The sequence below is a fragment of the Pseudophryne corroboree genome, chromosome 5 (genome assembly GCF_028390025.1).
Source record: "Pseudophryne corroboree isolate aPseCor3 chromosome 5, aPseCor3.hap2, whole genome shotgun sequence".
NCBI lineage: Eukaryota > Metazoa > Chordata > Amphibia > Anura > Myobatrachidae > Pseudophryne > Pseudophryne corroboree.
Genome location: NC_086448.1, coordinates 62,581,245 through 62,599,810, shown reverse-complemented (window position 1 = coordinate 62,599,810; position 18,566 = coordinate 62,581,245). Strand labels below are relative to the sequence as shown.

At 45.5% G+C, this 18,566-nt stretch overlaps 1 protein-coding gene across 1 annotated transcript in view; it reads left to right on the top strand.

Moving 5' to 3' along the window:
• The window catches only part of SLC9A3 (solute carrier family 9 member A3), a 156,302-nt gene that overhangs the window by 33,555 nt on the left and 104,181 nt on the right, over nucleotides 1-18,566 (top strand). The window contains exon 3 of the mRNA XM_063925146.1: nucleotides 1,528-1,688. Within this exon, the coding sequence (XP_063781216.1) occupies nucleotides 1,528-1,688 (161 nt within the window). The remainder of the gene's footprint in view (nucleotides 1-1,527; nucleotides 1,689-18,566) is intronic.

Sequence of the window (18,566 nt, the reverse complement as noted above, 5' to 3'; positions counted from 1 at the left end):
AGTACATCCCGCCCAGAGAGAGACAGTATTCAGTGACACTGCTGAACCCGCCACATAGTACATCCCGCCCAAAGAGAGACAGTATTCGGTGACACTGCTGAACCCGCCACATAGTACATCCCACCCAGAGAGAGACAGTATTCGGTGACACTGCTGAACCCGCCACATAGTACATCCCACCCAGAGAGAGACAGTATTCGGTGACACTGCTGAACCCGCCACATAGTACATCCCGCCCAGAGAGAGACAGTATTCGGTGACACTGCTGAACTCGCCACATAGTACATCCCGCCCAGGGAGAGACAGTATTCGGTGACACTGCTGAACCCGCCACATAGTACATCCCGCACAGAGAGAGACAGTATTCGGTGACACTGCTGAACCCGCCACATAGTACATCCCGCCCAGAGAGAGACAGTATTCGGTGACACTGCTGAACCCGCCACATAGTACATCCCGCCCAGAGAGACAGTATTCAGTGACACTGCTGAACCCGCCACATAGTACATCCCGCCCAGAGAGAGACAGTATTCGGTGACACTGCTGAACCCGCCACATAGTACATCCCGCCCAGAGAGAGATAGTATTAGGTGACACTGCTGAACCCGCCACATAGTACATCCCGCCCAGAGAGAGATAGTATTAGGTGACACTGCTGAACCCGCCACATAGTACATCCCGCACAGAGAGAGATAGTATTAGGTGACACTGCTGAACCCGCCACATAGTACATCCCGCACAGAGAGAGACAGTATTCAGTGACACTGCTGAACCCGCCACATAGTACATCCCGCACAGAGAGAGACAGTATTCGGTGACACTGCTGAACCCGCCACATAGTACATCCCGCCCAGAGAGAGACAGTATTCGGTGACACTGCTGAACCCGCCACATAGTACATCCCGCCCAGAGAGAGACAGTATTCAGTGACACTGCTGAACCCGCCACATAGTACATCCCGCCCAGAGAGAGACAGTATTCAGTGACACTGCTGAACCCGCCACATAGTACATCCCGCCCAGAGAGAGACAGTATTCAGTGACACTGCTGAACCCGCCACATAGTACATCCCGCCCAGAGAGAGACAGTATTCGGTGACACTGCTGAACCCGCCACATAGTACATCCCACCCAGAGAGAGATAGTATTAGGTGACACTGCTGAACCCGCCACATAGTACATCCCGCCCAGAGAGAGACAGTATTCGGTGACACTGCTGAACCTGCCACATAGTACATCCCGCCCAAAGAGAGACAGTATTCGGTGACACTGCTGAACCTGCCACATAGTACATCCCGCCCAGAGAGAGACAGTATTCGGTGACACTGCTGAACCCGCCACATAGTACATCCCGCCCAGAGAGAGACAGTATTCGGTGACACTGCTGAACCCGCCACATAGTACATCCCGCCCAGAGAGAGACAGTATTCGGTGACACTGCTGAACCCGCCACATAGTACATACCACCCAGAGAGGGACAGGATTCGGTGACACTGCTGAACTCGTGCTGCTTTGTTTCATTTTTCAGGAGATTTAGGAATCGGTGTGCTGGACTTTCTACTCTTTGGGAGCCTCATTGCTGCCGTGGACCCAGTCGCTGTCCTGGCTGTATTTGAAGAAGTTCATGTCAATGATGTCTTATTTATCATAGTTTTTGGAGAATCTCTACTGAATGATGCGGTGACAGTGGTAAGGCAGATGGATATTACCTTTTACATGTACAATACACACACTTGCCCTATTTTTAAAGATTAAGCTATATTTATATTGCTTTGCATAGTGGATTTACTAATGTCTCTGTGGGTTTCACAAAGCCCTTCATGGCCTACATTTGCTATATGGGCACTGGTGGTCGGGTGCCAGGGGTTCCCAACCTCAGTCCTCAAGGCCTAAGGGCTGAAACACACACGCTGGCTTTTACCGGCCGGGAAAAAGCCGGACATTGTAGTTATCAGTGTGAGGGGTAGGGGCGTGTCACACTGCACGGCCCCGGCCCGGCTGCCGGGTTGCAGTCTGAAATATCCACTGGAAGGTCCAGCTGCCGGGCGGGGGCAGTGCCGTCTTTGCAGCCAGTGGACCATGTGTGTGTAGGGGAACTTTCACACACAACGGTTTTTCCCAAGCCGTGTCTGCTGCTGCGTATGCGCACAGCATCACACACGGCTCAAAGCCGTTGTGTGTGAAAGACTCTGCCGGATGGCAAAAAGCCGGACAAAAACCGCCGCGTGTGTTACAGCCCTAACAGTCGACTTTTTAGTGATATCCATGCTAAATTACAGGTGACTTAATTAGTACCTCAGTTATTTTGATTTAACCATCTGTGCTGAAGCCTGGATTTCCCTAAAACCTGCACTGCTAGTGTGCCTTAGGGCCTGATTCAGAGCAAACTCGATTTTTAGTTTAAACTGTTGATTATCATCCGATTGTACATGTGTCTATGGGGTCTATTCATGAACCAGTGAAAAGAGTGGAAAAACAGACCAGTGGAGAAGTTGTCCATGGCAACCGATCTGCATCTCCCTTACATTTTATAGAATGTACTTGATAAAGGCTTCTGTCAAAGCTGATTGGTTGCTATGGGCAACTTCTCCACTGGCCACATCTCCACTCTTTTCACTGCTTCATGAATAGAACCCTAAAGCTAGGTACACACTATACAATTATTAAACCGATTTGCCAATAATTGGGTTCTCGGCCAAATTTATTGACTCAAATTCACTGATAATTCTGGAAAATCTTGCCCGCACACTTGAGCGATTGATTTTGTGATGTGTTGTCCCAAACCAAAAATCTCGGCCACAATCTCCCTATATCGAGCAGTATGTTTGCATTCTCAATAATCTGCCCATATTTCCTGTGTGCTCCTCCTTGCGGGCAGACATATACGATGCAGTGTGATGTAGCAGAAAACCGGTAACTTTACAAAAAAAATCTTTTAGTGTGTAGCTCAGATATTGTTGCCTACAATATCCCGGAAAATCGTCCGATTGTCGGGCCGACCGAAAAAAAATCTGCCAGTGTGTAACTACCTTAAGTCTTCTGCCAGTGTGTAACTACCTTAAGTCTCACTGCCATGTGAATGATACCCTATATGCCTTCCTTTACAAGTGATTATTTCCTATGTGAGTGCTGGGACCACTGCCCCTTTCAATCTCTGGCAGTTATCTGGTTATAATGGTGGGGTAGATGTACATCACTAGACTGTGGGTGGTGGTCAAAATTCACAACCCTTAAGTGGCAAGTTCTCCATGATACTTCCTGTCTCTCTTGACAGTAGGGGATATGTAGGATTTAAGATGTCACGTTTCATGTGTTGTTGTACTACAAGAACCCACATAGCTATTGCTATAAATACTAGGGCTGGGACACTCACTTAAATTCTAGGTCATTATCAAAGATATCTATAGTACATGGCAACTAGATGTCCCCATTTTCCAGGGGGAATTCCCTGGAAGTGACTCACTGCCATTGTCAATACACAGGCCGCTGACCGATTATAGCAAATAATATGGTACCAATTTATGTTACCTCTGCTGTTTCTGTAGTATTAATATTAGCTACTATAAATAAGGATATCTGTAGGATGACTTCATCATTAAGGGTGCAGAGGCACTCCGTAACATGACGGCCCAGGAACGTTATTGATGTAAGCAGTTGTGGGAAGGGAAGCAGATCTGTGGTGGCAATAGTGGGGCTGTGGGCAACACATGACTGGCAATGTATGTCTGTGCAGTGTGCATGGTTCAGTCACATTATTATGACCACCAGCTAATAGCCAGAGTAACCGCCGTGTGCAGCACGGACAGCAGCTAGACGGGCTGAACTGTCATTTTAGAAACACATCTGGTAGTCCCAGGTTCATTTTGCTGGTGAGCTGCTCCACTGTAGTATGTCGGTCGGCCCTCACGCACCTTCGTAGCCGACATTCACCACTCACATCAATGGCACGTGGTGCTCCGCAGTTTCAACATAGGTTATTCAAAATGGTGCCATTTGTCCAGTCACATTACACTGTCACCACAGCAGCACGCAAACAGTTTCATAAATACTGCCACCCTTGGCCCGAAAGGCGATAATCATTCCTTTTTGCAACTCGGATAAATTGCCCAATACCCATGACAGCAACGAATGATATGTATGCAGACAGTTTATCGCCCACCTTATATACCCACCAAGTCAGTGCGCGACACATGAAGTACTTCATGGGCTACGCGCTGCCGACATCAAATGTAGGAGGTGGTTATAATAATGTGACTCGACCGTATATGAATCTATGCATTATATTGCTGACAGTGAAGGGACTCCTTGTAAACAGTATGTCTGCCAATGTTGTGATTCCTCTTCATTCAGTCCAATATCCAAGGAAATATACCACTTTCTATTTCTGGCACAGCCAGTGATGCCTACCTTTTATTATTTACCCAAAGTGCACAAGTCCCTCCCATCAGCCCGGGGACATCCCATTATATCAGGAATAGAGTCAACAACTTCTAATCTTTACTATTTTGTGAACACATACCTGCAAATCAAGTAGACTCCCTTAAATCTTATATCAAAGACACTACTCATTTCCTAAACATGGTAAATAGCGTAACCTGGAAAATTCTTATTATTTTCTTACTTGTGATGTGGAATCACTATATTCCAACATTATGGATAAAGTGGGGAAACTGGCGACTAAGTTTTATCTAAATTAAGATCATGATATGGATGAGAGGCTGCATGACTTTGTTATGAGTATTACATTTATCTTAGAGCACAATTATTTTACTTTTGACTCACAATTCTATATCGAGACAATGGGGGGCTGCTATGGGGACCAGGTTCACACCATTTTCATCAACCTATGCATGGGCCTCCTCAGGGAGTGGTTAATATGGAGGGGCAATCTAGGCATGCTCCTCTTCCTCTATGGCAGGTATATTGATGAATTGTTTTTCATTTGGGATGGGTATTCTTTATCTATATCATAAGTTCTCAACCTTGGTCCTCTGGACCCAAAACAGTTCATGTTTTCCAGGTCTCCTCACGGAATCACAAGTAAAATAATTAGCTCCACCTCTTGATCTTTTAAATTGTGTCAGGGAGTAATAAATACACTTGCGTACCTGCTGGGTGACCTGGAAAATGTGAACTGTTTGCGCACTGCCCCTATCTTGCATTGGGGGGGGCGCCAATGCCATTTCTTGCACACAGCGCTAAAATGTCTAGTTACGGCACTGCGTGAAATTATCACTTTTCAAGGCTTAGTACATCCCGCCCTAATTCACTGTCTTACCAACAGTCCATGGACGACATTCAAATGTGTATCTGGCCGGCAGCCACTAGATGGTGCTCAACGGAGCTATTCAAATGTAGCTCTGTTGGGATGTGATCGGCTGCCAGTGTCTACATTTCACCTCGCTACCTCCAGGGTTGAATTCCACCCCTATGTATCATTGTCATGCAGTGTTGCCATTTCTTTGTTTATTGCTGATCTTCATTCCTCTAAGTCGTTGTGTGACTTTGCTTCTTGTATATTTTGTGGTTCACAGAAAGCAGCAAACTCTTCATAATATCTTCTAGGGGGTTTAACTTTATTGCTTCTCACGGAACTCCTGCTCTGTGACTGGATGTCCACAATGGCATTCTCTAATTCAGTCATGCTTTCAGCTTCACATTAGGTGGCGCTGTTTCGTGGAACACCACATCTCTGGATTTTATATGTTTTTTATCTGTAATGACCCATAGTATATATTCCTTACTTTCTTGTCAGTGTCCAAGCAAGATACATTCCACTGACCAGGGTTTCAGCTTACATTTCTTCTCCTTAAGTGTATGCTTTGCACCCAAAGACTCCGAGAGGATTGACATTTGGCTTATTTCCAGACCACGCCTCAAGTGGTGTTTTGCCTTTTACAGCTACTGCGGATGTATGGTTCTTCAGATATACTGCGGTAGACATTGCTTCTGGCCAAAAACTCCTTTCTAGACCCACATCACTCGGCATAGTCCATGCTTTTTCCACAATTGTGTGGTTGTCATGCTCACTGACACTATTCTGTGCTGGTGTGTGTAAAGGTTAGCTGGTGCTTAGTGCCATATTTGTTGAGGAAGTTGGCTACACTTTCATACTCCCCGCCATTGTCAGATCTCAAGGTTTTCCGTTTCTGAGCCATTTACGTCTTTACCAAACTCTTGTAGTCTGCAATTCTATTTACTACTTCACTTCTGCCTTTGATGAAGTAAATGAGGGTCACTGTTGTGAAAGGATCGAGGAATGTCAGGGAATATCGGTGTCTACTCATTTCACCTCTATCAGACCACACTATGTGCACCAACACTAGCGGTACCTCAGCTCTGATTGCTGACTTTGGGACGGGACGGCAGGCTTGCTTACCCGTTATATAGTACAGCTCTCACATGCCAATCTCTCTGGATTGTTCACGGGAGGGTATTTGTCTCAGGGAGTCTCACTCTATGTACTCTCCTCTGTTTTTGCCCCTGACTTTAAATTTCCCTAGAGGCAGGGGGGTCGTGGGCCCCCAAGAGGGAGAAGAACTGTCGTATGCTGGCGGTCGGGATTTCGGCGCCAGTATGCTGGTCTCCGGTAGCCCGACCGCCGCCAAAGTGAAGACCACCCCTTTCTAAGCACACATTCTCCCACCTCATGTTAGGGCTACTGTCTCTCCTTCCTGGTAGGTGCTCTCTGGTCCAGGGTGGTGATTGAGGACACAGATCCAAACACACACAGCAAACTTGATAGAAGAAGCTGCTACCACTGGACATGTGCAGCAGCTCTGCTCTGTCCCTTAAGCTGCTTGATGTGGTGGCAGCTCTAGTAATCGTGTCATATACCATTGCTATTGTTGTCAAAATTTGAGCCACTTATCAAGAGGTGGTATACTGGCAACCGGAAACCCCCCCTGCATTTGCCTATGAGAGGAGCTGCCTGTTTGAGGTTTAGGGGGAGATGTACTAAGCAGTGATAAAAGTGGATAAGTGAGCCAGTGGAGAAGTTGCCCATGGCAACCACTCAGCCGCTCTTTATACTTTTATAGTATGCAAATTATAATTATTATGTCAATGCTGATTGGTTGCCATGGGCAACTTCTCCATTGCTCACTTCTCCAGTTTTATCACTGCTTAGTACATCTCCATATAAACAAATAACAAGTGGCGCTTGACGATCAGAAAGTTGAAAACATTTATTTGTATAAAATATATATTAAAGTTACAACAACCTCCCGGGGGTAAGAAACAATATTAAAATATCACAATAATATAAATATGCACTGCATTGTAGCTCCGTATTCAAATTGTAATAAAAACATCAGTAGTGAATATTCTTATTTGCATACGATTAATTATTATTAACACCTGGAAGGTCATTAAGCGTACTGGGTTCAATATGTGCACAAAAATATATAAGAAAGTGATAGATAATTATTCTAAACAAGGATCACTCACGGCTGTGTGCTATTTAGGGTTGCGTATGTCACAAATTCATGGCAGTGAGCGGCTGGTGTAGAAAATGGAATTTTTATGCACAATTACCGCACAAAGTTCACACCGGGTGTCTGTTATACCAAAGACGGGCAGTTTGCTGGCCGGGTACACCAGAGCCAATCTTCTCAGCAACTCCGGAATTGCCAGCTTACAGCCTTCGTTTGAAAGCACGGAGGTACCGGAGGTGGTGTGGATCGGTGGGGACGTCTCATCAGGACTCCCCACACGGCGCGGCATCAATTGCACCCGCTGAGGCTCTGGTGTGTGTCTCTGTCCAGTTAACGAGACGGCACCAGGGAGCAGGGACCGAAGAAGCTCCTGCCCAGCGGTAATTGTGCATAAAAATTCCATTTTCTACACCAGCCGCTCACTGCCATGAATTTGTGACATACGCAACCCTAAATAGCACACAGCCGTGAGTGATCCTTGTTTAGAATAATTATCTATCAGTTTCTTATATATTTTTGTGCACATATTGAACCCAGTATGCTTAATGACCTTCCAGGTGTTAATAATAATTAATCGTATGCAAATAAGAATATTCACTACTGATGTTTTTATTACAATTTGAATACGGAGCTACAATACAGTGCATATTTATATTATTGTGATATTTTAATATTGTTTCTTACCCCCGGGAGGTTGTTGTAACTTTTATATATATTTTATACAAATAAATGTTTTCAACTTTCTGATCGTCAAGCGCCACTTGTTATTTGTTTATATGGTTTTGTTTTAAGGGACTGGCAATTCCCTTCTTCAAGAGGCTGCTGACAATCATAGTGCAGTGCTACTCACCTGAGCGCATAGCTTTTTCTCTTTCTTAGTACATCTCCCCCTTATTCCTTTATGGCTGATGCAGATGGGGGCAGTATCTGCATTCCTTGATGTGGAGCCCATGAGGAGATATGGCCCAGGATGTAATGGGAGCCAATAGTGCCGCCCGGAAAATGATCGCACCACATCGGACATTACAAATGTTCGTCTATTTCCCGGAACTCAGGAGCAGGAGCTGCTTGTGCATCCTATTTGCATCGTTTTGCTTCTAAAATGAAGCGCTGCAAATAGGATGCAGCTCCTGCTGTTTAACATGATATGCAGCATATCTGTGTGCAATAGCAACTGTATTTGCATACAAAATGTTAAGCTATAGTGTATTCCAGCCAAACACTGTAACATCATTAGATACAGTCGCAATTATACACAGGATATATCAGCAGTGGCTAACCCACGGCTCTTCAGCCACATGCGGCTCTTTCTCCACCCGCATGCGGTTTGCTCCATGCTGCGGGTGTTCCCGCTGCCTGGCACACTGCTAGTGTAGCAGCGTTTCTAAGGGTGCCGGTCTGTGATCCAATCAGAGCTTGTGGACCGGCAGCTGCAGCTCCCGATTGGCTGCCGGACCGTGAGCTTTGATTGGTTCACAAAACGGCGCCCAATACACACACACCGCCATTGGTGACAGAAGAGGCATGGGCTGCACTCTTCTCTTCTCACACAGGCACAGCAGAGCAACAGCGCTGTGAGCAGCACTGTGGGGGCATATGTGTACCTGGCACTACAGGGTATATGTGTACCTGGCACTGTGGGGCATATGTGTACCTGGCACTGTGGGGCATATGTATAGCTGGCACTGTGGGGCATATGTATAGCTGGCACTGTTTTGGCATATATGTATCTAGCACTGTGAGACAACTAGGCCATGCCCCCATTTTTGCACACGTGCCGTAGGCGTGCACATGATAATGTCTCTTTCACTTGACTCCAGATCTTTTCTGACTCTTTGTATCTGACTGGTTGGCCACCCCTGAAATATACGCATGCCCAGTGGTGCAAGTAGAAAAAAATTCTTAGTGGTAGTGTGGGCGCGCCCCAAAAATGGGTGTGGCCACATGGGGCGTGTCCAATGAAAATGGGGGGGTGATACACTTATATCCCCAATAGTGCCATGCCAGATACACATATGCCCCCAATAGTGCCAGATATGCCCAAACAGTGCCAGATATGCCCCCACTTTGCCAGATACACATGCCCCTACAGTCAGGGCCGGTGCAAGGTTTCTCGACACCCTAGGCAAGACTTCAGCTTGCTGCCCCCAACCACCACCAATACCTACTTTCCAGTCCTTCAGATAAAAGTGTGACATAAATTCCAAAGCCACCACTTGCATTAAGTACAACAAGGTTGTTTCTTTCAGAGACATCCTTCATTTTGTGATAGACAGTGGTGCCCCCCCCCCACCCCACCCCACCCCCAGATCCTGGTGCCCTAGGCAGCTGCCTAAAGCTGCCTAATGGTAATGCCAGCCCTGTCCACAGTGCTAGATATGCCCCCACAGTGCCAGATACACATATGCCCCCAGAGTGCCAGATATGCCCCCACAGTGCCAGGTATGCCCAAACGGTGCCAGATATGCCCCCACTTTGCCAGATACACATGCCCCCACAGTGCCAGACATGCCCCCATAGTGCCAGATATGCCCCACAGTGCCAGATATGCCCCCACTTTGCCAGATACACATGCCCCCACTGTGCTAGATATGCCCCCACAATGCCAGTTATGCCCACAGAGAGCCAGATATGCCCAGTGCCGGGATATGCCCCCACTCTTGCAGATACACATGCCCCCACTGTGCTAGATATGCCCCCACAGTGCCAGGTATGCCCAAGCAGTGGCAGATATGCCCCCACTTTTCCAGATACACATACCCCACTGTGCTAGATATGCCCTCACAGTGCTAGATATGCCCCCAGAGTGCCAGATATGCCCCCACTTTTCCAGATACACATACCCCACTGTGCTAGATATGCCCTCACAGTGCTAGATATGCCCCCAGAGTGCCAGATATGCCCCCACTTTTCCAGATACACATACCCCCACTGTGCTAGATATGCCCTCACAGTGCTAGATATGCCCCCAGAGTGCCAGATATGCCCCCACTTTTCCAGATACACATGCCCCCACAGTGCCAGATATGCCACCAGAGCGCCAGATATGCCCAAACAATGCCAGATATGCCCCCACTTTGCCAGATACACATGCCCCCACAGTGCCAGATACACATGCCCCCACAGTGCCAGATATGCCCCCAGCAGTGCAACTCACTGTTGTTGTTGCTGCTGCTGCCTGGGGCTGGCACTGTCTGCTGCTGCTGCTGCACATGCCCCTCTCCTGCCCTCAGTCCGGTCTCCGAGTCCTCCTGCGGCGGCGTCCTGTACATCAGATCTGGCGCCGGTCCATGAGTCAATCAGAGCTCGCAGTCCGGCAACGGTGGCTCCTGATTGGCTGCCGGTCCGCGAGCTCTGATTGGCTCATGAACCAGCGTTTCAGTGTAATACACGCCGCCGCCGGACTCAGGGGGAGTGACTGGACAGGCAGTAGAGGAGAGGCAAAGAACTTTGTTTGAAACCGCACAGGATAGTAATTACACTAAATTAGGTTATACCAACATGTGGGCTTTATCTGAATTGATTCCTTTAAAGCTCTTGGTTGGCAGTGCTCCCAGACAGTTAGTCATCAAAGACTAGTATTCCAATAAGAAAAGTTTCCTTACAGAGACGTAAAGAGAGAAAGCGACTAAATATGCCTTTTCTGGGGCACCCTTATGTACATTGAAGTTTAAAAATTTACTTTTATTCTTATTTACTTAAAAAGACTCTAGTCTTATAGCGACTCTATTATATATGAATTTATGTTACATTTTAATTCATTCCAAAGAATGGCTAGAAATAATTTTGAATTTAAAATATAAGTTACCCAGAAATTGTTCCCATAAGTCTTCGAATAAAATGTATTGGGAATTATGGACGCTCTGTCAACCGGGTGGTCCTTCAGTATGCCGACTGACGGGATCCCGGCGCACAGTATACCGGCGCCGGAATTCCGACAGCCGGCATACCGACACTTATTCTCCCTCGTGGGGGTCCACGACCCCCCTGGAGGGAGAATAAAATAGCGTGGCGTGCGTAGCGAGCCACCGTGCCCGTAGCGTGGCGAGCGCAGCGAGCCCGCAAGGGGCTCATTTGCGCTCGCCACACTGTCGGTAAGCCGGCGGTCGGGCTCCCGGTGCCGGTATGCTGGTCGCCGGCATACCAAACTGAACCCTTGTCAACCACCTCATGCAATATTTTCAAACAGCAAACAAAAAAATGAAAAAATATATATATGTAGGAGTTTATATGCACTCCCTTTATTGTTGAATTCTTTATAGCGCCCAAAAATTATAGTGTCACACCACCAATCAGACGTGTGGGTGACATAAATAAAACAAGCAAAAAAAAACCCTTGCGCTATTCAGACTCAATTAGAGGCAACAAGGCATGAATAATCTCAAATAAGATTATAATTACAAGATGATTTTATTATCTATAAAATTGATCAAATATGAACATATATAATTCATTAACAACTGTAATATGCGCATATACATAAAAATAAGACTAAAACATTACTAATAATAAAACTACTAATGAGCATAAGAGGTGGATCATATAACTAACAGTGACCACAGTGGGCTAGACACTGATAACGTCCTTGCTTTTAATTTTCAAATAGGACCTTCTCATCAAATGTGTTCATGAATCATTCATAATTAGATATCATATGGTGTAATATATTTGAAGCCTTTGTTTAAAGATCTCTCAATGAATAGAATTCATCCAATTGCTTACATATACTGATGGTGCTTTACTTGTGGGATAACCATTCAAAAAGTCATGGAGGAAGTAACACACACCCGGGACTCTTAGTGCATCGCAAGCACCTGTGAGAACAAAGCTCCCGTCTCAATTGCCACAAATGATGTCCTCCGTCTCCCACTGAAACTGGCTCCCGTGCACACACCTGTATTGATTTGGAGAGAGAAGTAACAGTCCGGCTCCCGGAGCCCCGCGCACTGCAGGCGCTAGAGATAGATTCCGCTCCTGTCTTCCAGCCGCCGCATGTAGCGTCCTCTCGTCTCCTGCGTGTCAGTCTCAGACACCGCTGCACTTCAATGCGAGCAAACAGCCAAGGTCTGCCAAACAGCCTTAGTTTTTAGTCTTAAATGTATAATATGTCTACTGTACAGTTGCATATGTGCAGTATGAACTCATATGTGTAATGTTTGTAATGTATGCTACATTTTTTTCCTCCATGTTGCTGCTTGGCGATGCATTGTACCACAAAGAATTCCTAGTGTACGTGAGTACACCTGGCCAATAAAGCTGATTCTGATTCTGATTCTGATTACTGTATCAGTTATCTATTGAAAAGAGTGCAAAGTTATTTGGCTCCTTCAGCCAGTGGTCTCAAAAAATATATACATATAGGAGTTTATGTGCTCCCTTTATTATTGGCAAGTGTTAACTTGATTGGCTCTTTCGGCCAGTGAGCTCAAAGAATAAGTATGGAGTTTGCATGTACTCCCTTGGTTATTGAATTCACATGAATTTATAATGTCACACCACCAATCAGATGTGTGGGTGACAACCAAAATTCATTGGGAGACAAGATCAATTGTGTTTGTGGGGTGTCCAGTCCACCTGACATGCCACCATTAAATCATATAAACAGAAAGAGTGCCCCATTAAGAGACTAAAACAGCAAATAAATAAAAAAATATATATATTATAAATAAATTATAACATATCTAGTTTGCACTGCAAGATCCGGTTATATGAATCTTAACACCTTCATTTACCTGAAAGCAATGATGTCGATTGTGGTTTCCTCAGAAAAGGATCTTATTTAAATCTATACTAAATAGTTTTCAAAGGCAGACAAATAGACAAATATACTAAACACCATATAAAGTGCCTAGCAACAGGATATAGATTGTCACATATCTGATTTGCACTGACACACAGGGTGTAGATTATTACATGTCTGATTTGCACTGACACACGGGTGTATAGATTTTGCACCTTCATTCAATTTAAGCACCTGAAAACAGCAATGTCAATGTAAAGGGGGGTACACACAGAGAGATCCGTGCTTAAAATCTAAGCAATCTTGCTAGATTGCTTAGATTTTAAGCACGGATCTGCCGTGTGTATGCCCCCCAGCGATAGCGATGCGCGGCCCGCGCATCGCTATCGCCAGTGCTAGATTGAGCTGCATGCAGGCTCAATCTAGCGGGTCGCTCACTTCACCGTTGTGTGAAGTGAGCGGCCCCCCGTCGGCTTTCCCCCTCGCTCAGCACATCGCGCTGTGCTGAGCGGGGTGAGAGATGTGTGCTGAGCGGTCTGTGTTAAGATCGTTCAGCACACATCTCTCCCGTGAGTACCCCCCTTTAGTTCTTTCAGAAAATAATCTCATTTGTATCTGAACAAAAATATTTCCTCAGGCAATTAGTTGTACTGAAATACATGTAAAGTGCATAGCAACAAAGTATCAGGTAACCCAATCATGTATAGAAGGGTATCCGTTCACATGGCCGACCATGTTATGGTCGGCAGTCATTAGGTCGACCACAATTGGTCGACATTGACATGGTCGACATGGACACATGGTCGACACATGAAAAGGTCGACATGCATTTTTTAACTTTTTTTTCTTTTGGGGAACTTTTCCATACTTTACGATCCACGTGGACTACGATTGGAACGGTAATCTGTGCCGAGCGAAGCGAAGGCACCATGCCCGAAGCATGGTGAGCGAAACGAGCCATGCGAGGGGACGCGGTGCACTAATTGGGGTTCCCAGTCACTTTACGCAAAAAACGACACCAAAAAAAGTTTAAAAACTCATGTCGACCTTTTCACGTGTCGACCATTTTCATGTGTCGACCATGTGTCCATGTCGACCAATAGTGGTCGACCTAATGACTGTCGACCATAACATGGTCGACCATTCATACAGGAACCGTGTAGAAGCAGAGGGTTTAACTGTAACACTTCCCTTATCAAGGAGAAAATCCCCTCATGCATGCAGACTCAGGGGCAGATGTATTAAGCCTGGAGAAGTGAAAAAGCAGTGATAAGTGGAAGGTGATAACGCACCAGTAAATCAGCTCCAATATGTAAATTGACAGTTATGAGCTGATTGGCTGGTGCATTATCACCTCCCACTTATCACTTCTTTATCACTGCTTTATCTCTTCCCCAGGCTTAATACATCTGCTCCTTTATCGGGTAAAAAATAAATAATAAATACACAGCTAAAGCTCTGACAGTGGGAGCATATTGCCATTTATATTAAGAAAGTGCACATAGTGAAAAGCTGGGTGAAAGAATATGGAGAACCAGAGTGTAGGGGAGCAAAGGGTCTTCTGCTGTCCTGTATCTGTATTCACATCGAATACAGGATGAGAGAGACACCTGAGCTACCACTCTGGTTGAAAAATACAGAGAGGCGCTTGCTGCTGCTTTTGCTTGAGGCTGCACAGAGAGCCCTGATGCCATGCAATGTTGATGAGGCAGCGCAGGGCGTCTCGGCTGCGGCAATGAGTGAGCCCGTTCCTATGGAAAAAGATAGGGGAGAGGGAAAGAGAGCTGTGCAGTTATGCACTATGTTGCCTGTATTCCTGCGCTGGATTGCGCCACCATGTCTCCTGCTGTAAGGGTTTTTTTTCCCCAGCTGCTGTGAGGTGGTGAAGAGAGCGTCCGCCGGTGTCCGTGTTCCCGTGAACCGGAAGTCGGACCCGGCTGCGCTCTCCTTTCTCCAGCACCCGGTGTCTGCAAGGTGGCGGCCTGGCGGTACTGCGTATTGGCTGGGAATTTCTTACCGATACGCAGTACCGCCCCGTAACGCCATACTTGCAGCACTGGGCATGCCACATATCATTGGATTCAGCTGGAACTTCTTGTGCGTCTTAGTGACTTGTGACACTGTATACTGTATGTCTCTAATATACATTTCCCGTGGAAAATAATGTTAAAATGACATGTACAGTAAGTGGAGGATTTTTACAGATCAAAGTGTTTTTTTGTGGTTTTTTAAGTGTCAAAATGTATTAAAAAGTGTTTATTTATTGCAAATGTGTTTGAAAAGTGTACTTCTACTTGATTTCTAACACTTTCATAACAAACTCAGCCAAAAAAAAAACCTCTAAATTCTTTGAGAGTTTTAGAGCTGTTTTTTGTCTGACTTGTAATATTGAACTTCATTACATTGGCTGAGTTGTATACGTAACATGAGCAAAACATCTGGGTCCGACTTTTTATCGGTCTCTCTACTTTAGAGCCAATAGTGTCCAAAAAAGCCGATTTGCGGCCGCTAACACATAAGCCGACTTTGTAAAATGCCCGATGTTTGCAGCAATAGCCGCAAACATCAGACATTTTGCCGTTATTATCTCCCATTACATCCTGGACATATTGTATATTGGGGGTCATTCCGAGTTGATCGCTATCTGCTGTTGTTCGCAGCGCAGCGATCAGGCTAAAAAATTTCATTTCTGCGCATGCGTATGCACCACAATGCGCAGGCGCGACGTATGGGTACAAAGGCATTTGTTGTTTTGCACAGGTTCTAGCGAAGTTTTCAGTCGCACTGACAGCCGCAAGAAGATTGACAGGAAGGGGGCATTTCTAGGTGTCAACTGACCGTTTTCAGGGAGTGTTTGCAAAAATGCAGCCGTGTCTGAAAAAACGCAGGCGTGGCTGGGTGTTCGCTGGGCGGGTGTATGACGTCAAATCCAGACACGAATAGGCTGAAGTGATCGCAAGCGCTGAGTAGGTTCAGAGCTACTCTGAAACTGCACAAACTGTTTTTGCAGAGCTCGGCTGCACATGCGTTCGCACTTCGGCTAAGCTAAAATACACTCCCCAGTGGGCGGCGGCATAGCGTTTGCACAGCTACTAAAAACTGCTAGCGAGCGTTCAACTCAGAATGACCTCCATTGTTAGTAGATTTACGACTGATAGGGTGAATTGTTGATAGTTCATAAGGAATGGTCTGATTTTATACTTGACAGATCAAAGTGCCATCTTCTTTTTTCGGCCCAGGATTATTACGTACACGCTGACAGTGCTGGTAGATTTATGGCTTATATGGCCAAGGCTTATGTTGCTTCTAAGGCCGTGTACACACGGTGATATTCGGACTTATCCGATTCGCACTGTGCGACGGGGGGCCGGGTCGGCACTTAGCCAGTATCGCAAGCACATAATGAGTGTGCTTGCGATCCTGGTTCTGTGCGATTTTGGCTAAGTGTCAATCCTGACTATCTCTTCTATAGAGATAGTCAGGATTGACTTGCCTGCACAGCCTATTTTTTCGGCCGATGCCGACCGCGCGGGGCCGCGCATCGGCATCGGATCGGGATCGCAAAGTGACTGTCACCCTGCGATCTGCACTATCTTTTCTTCCGATTCTGACTATATAGTCAGAATCGGAAGAAAAGATCTTACCGTGTGTACACACCTAGACACTGAGCAGACTACTGGATTCAGCTGGGACTATTCACAGTGATATATGTGTATAAGTCTAGGGTTAAATACTCTATGTCAGAACTAACCACCTATCTGTCCAAATTGTGTATCCATTTATTGGTTTCCAGTCTATTGTACCTAGATTCCCCTATTAATTCTGAGGAAGCTGAAAATGCTATTAAGTCTTTCCTTGTTCATAAGGGCCAGGGGGTTGATAGGTTCCCAATAGAATTATATAAGACGCATCTTGGTTTCTTTGGGTTCTATGTACTAAGCCTTGGGGGTCTATTCATGAAGCAGTGAAAAGAGTGGAGAAGTGAAACAGTGGAGAAGTTGCCCATGGCAACCAATCAGCTGCTCCGTACAATTGTATAATATACAAATTATAAATGTTACTTCAATGCTGATTGGTTGCCATGGACAACTTCTCCATAGGCTCATTTCTCCACCCTGTTCACTGCTTCATGAATAGGCCCCTCAGAGAGATAAAGTGGATGGAGATAAAGTACCAGCCAACCAGCTCCTAACTGTAATTTTTCAAACACAGCCTGTAACATGGCAGTTAGGAGCTGATTGGCTGGTACTATCGCCGTACAATTTATCTCTCCCCAAGGCTTAGTACATAGATCAAAAGAAGTATATAAACGGAGGGTGAATGGCGCTCGTGTATCTGGATATTTTGTTTGGGCTGCAACCTATGGATGAAGCACCTCCAAAAATACTTCACTTGGGTAATATTGGCAAAGGGTTTTCACAGGTGCGCCTGATGTGTGAGGTATGTGCAAAAAGTCATACACTGATTTAATTCCTTAAACAATAAACAGTTTGATAAACTTGACCTAATAAATAAAGTATAATATACAGTATTAGAATGAAGAAAACTGTCTTTATTTATAGAAAAAATTATTAATTTATAAATATTCGTGTGGTGAAAAAAAGGGGGGGGGGAAAGGGGGGGGGGGAGGAATCGGGGGGATTGGGTACGAGAATGTTATCAGAAGCAGTATGGAATACTTCGTAGTCAAGGTAGAAGTTGTTTCTAAAATTGCTGGTCACTCCAGAATTCTGGAGTGACCAGCAATTTTAGAAACAACTTCTACCTTGACTACGAAGTATTCCATACTGCTTCTGATAACATTCCAATCCCCCCGATTCCTCCCCCCCCCCCCCCTTTCCCCCCCCCCTTTTTTTCACCACACGAATATTTATAAATTAATAATTTTTTCTATAAATAAAGACAGTTTTCTTCATTCTAATACTGTATATTGTACTTTATTTATTAGGTCAAGTTTATCAAACTGTTTATTGTTTAAGGAATTAAATCAGTGTATGACTTTTTGCACATACCTCACACATCAGGCGCACCTGTGAAAACCCTTTACCATTAGTACATAGATCCCTTTGTCCCAAAGTTGTTAGACATTGTTACGACTCTTCTGAGTCTGGAAGTGGGTTTTTTCCCTCCTCCATAGCAGAGGCTCTGATATTAGTGATCCCAAAGCCTGGTAGGGATTCGGCTTATCCGGATTCTTAAAACCCTATCTCATTACTTTCAACTGATGTCAAAATCCTAGCAAAAATTCTAGCTCTCCGGCTCAGTAAAGTGATTCTTGAAATGAATCGCCCTGATCACACTGGCTTCACGCCAGGAGGGACGACTGCTGTTGACCTCCGGTGCATCTACACCTATTTGCAGATTGCTGGTGAGGGATTAGAATATGCCTTG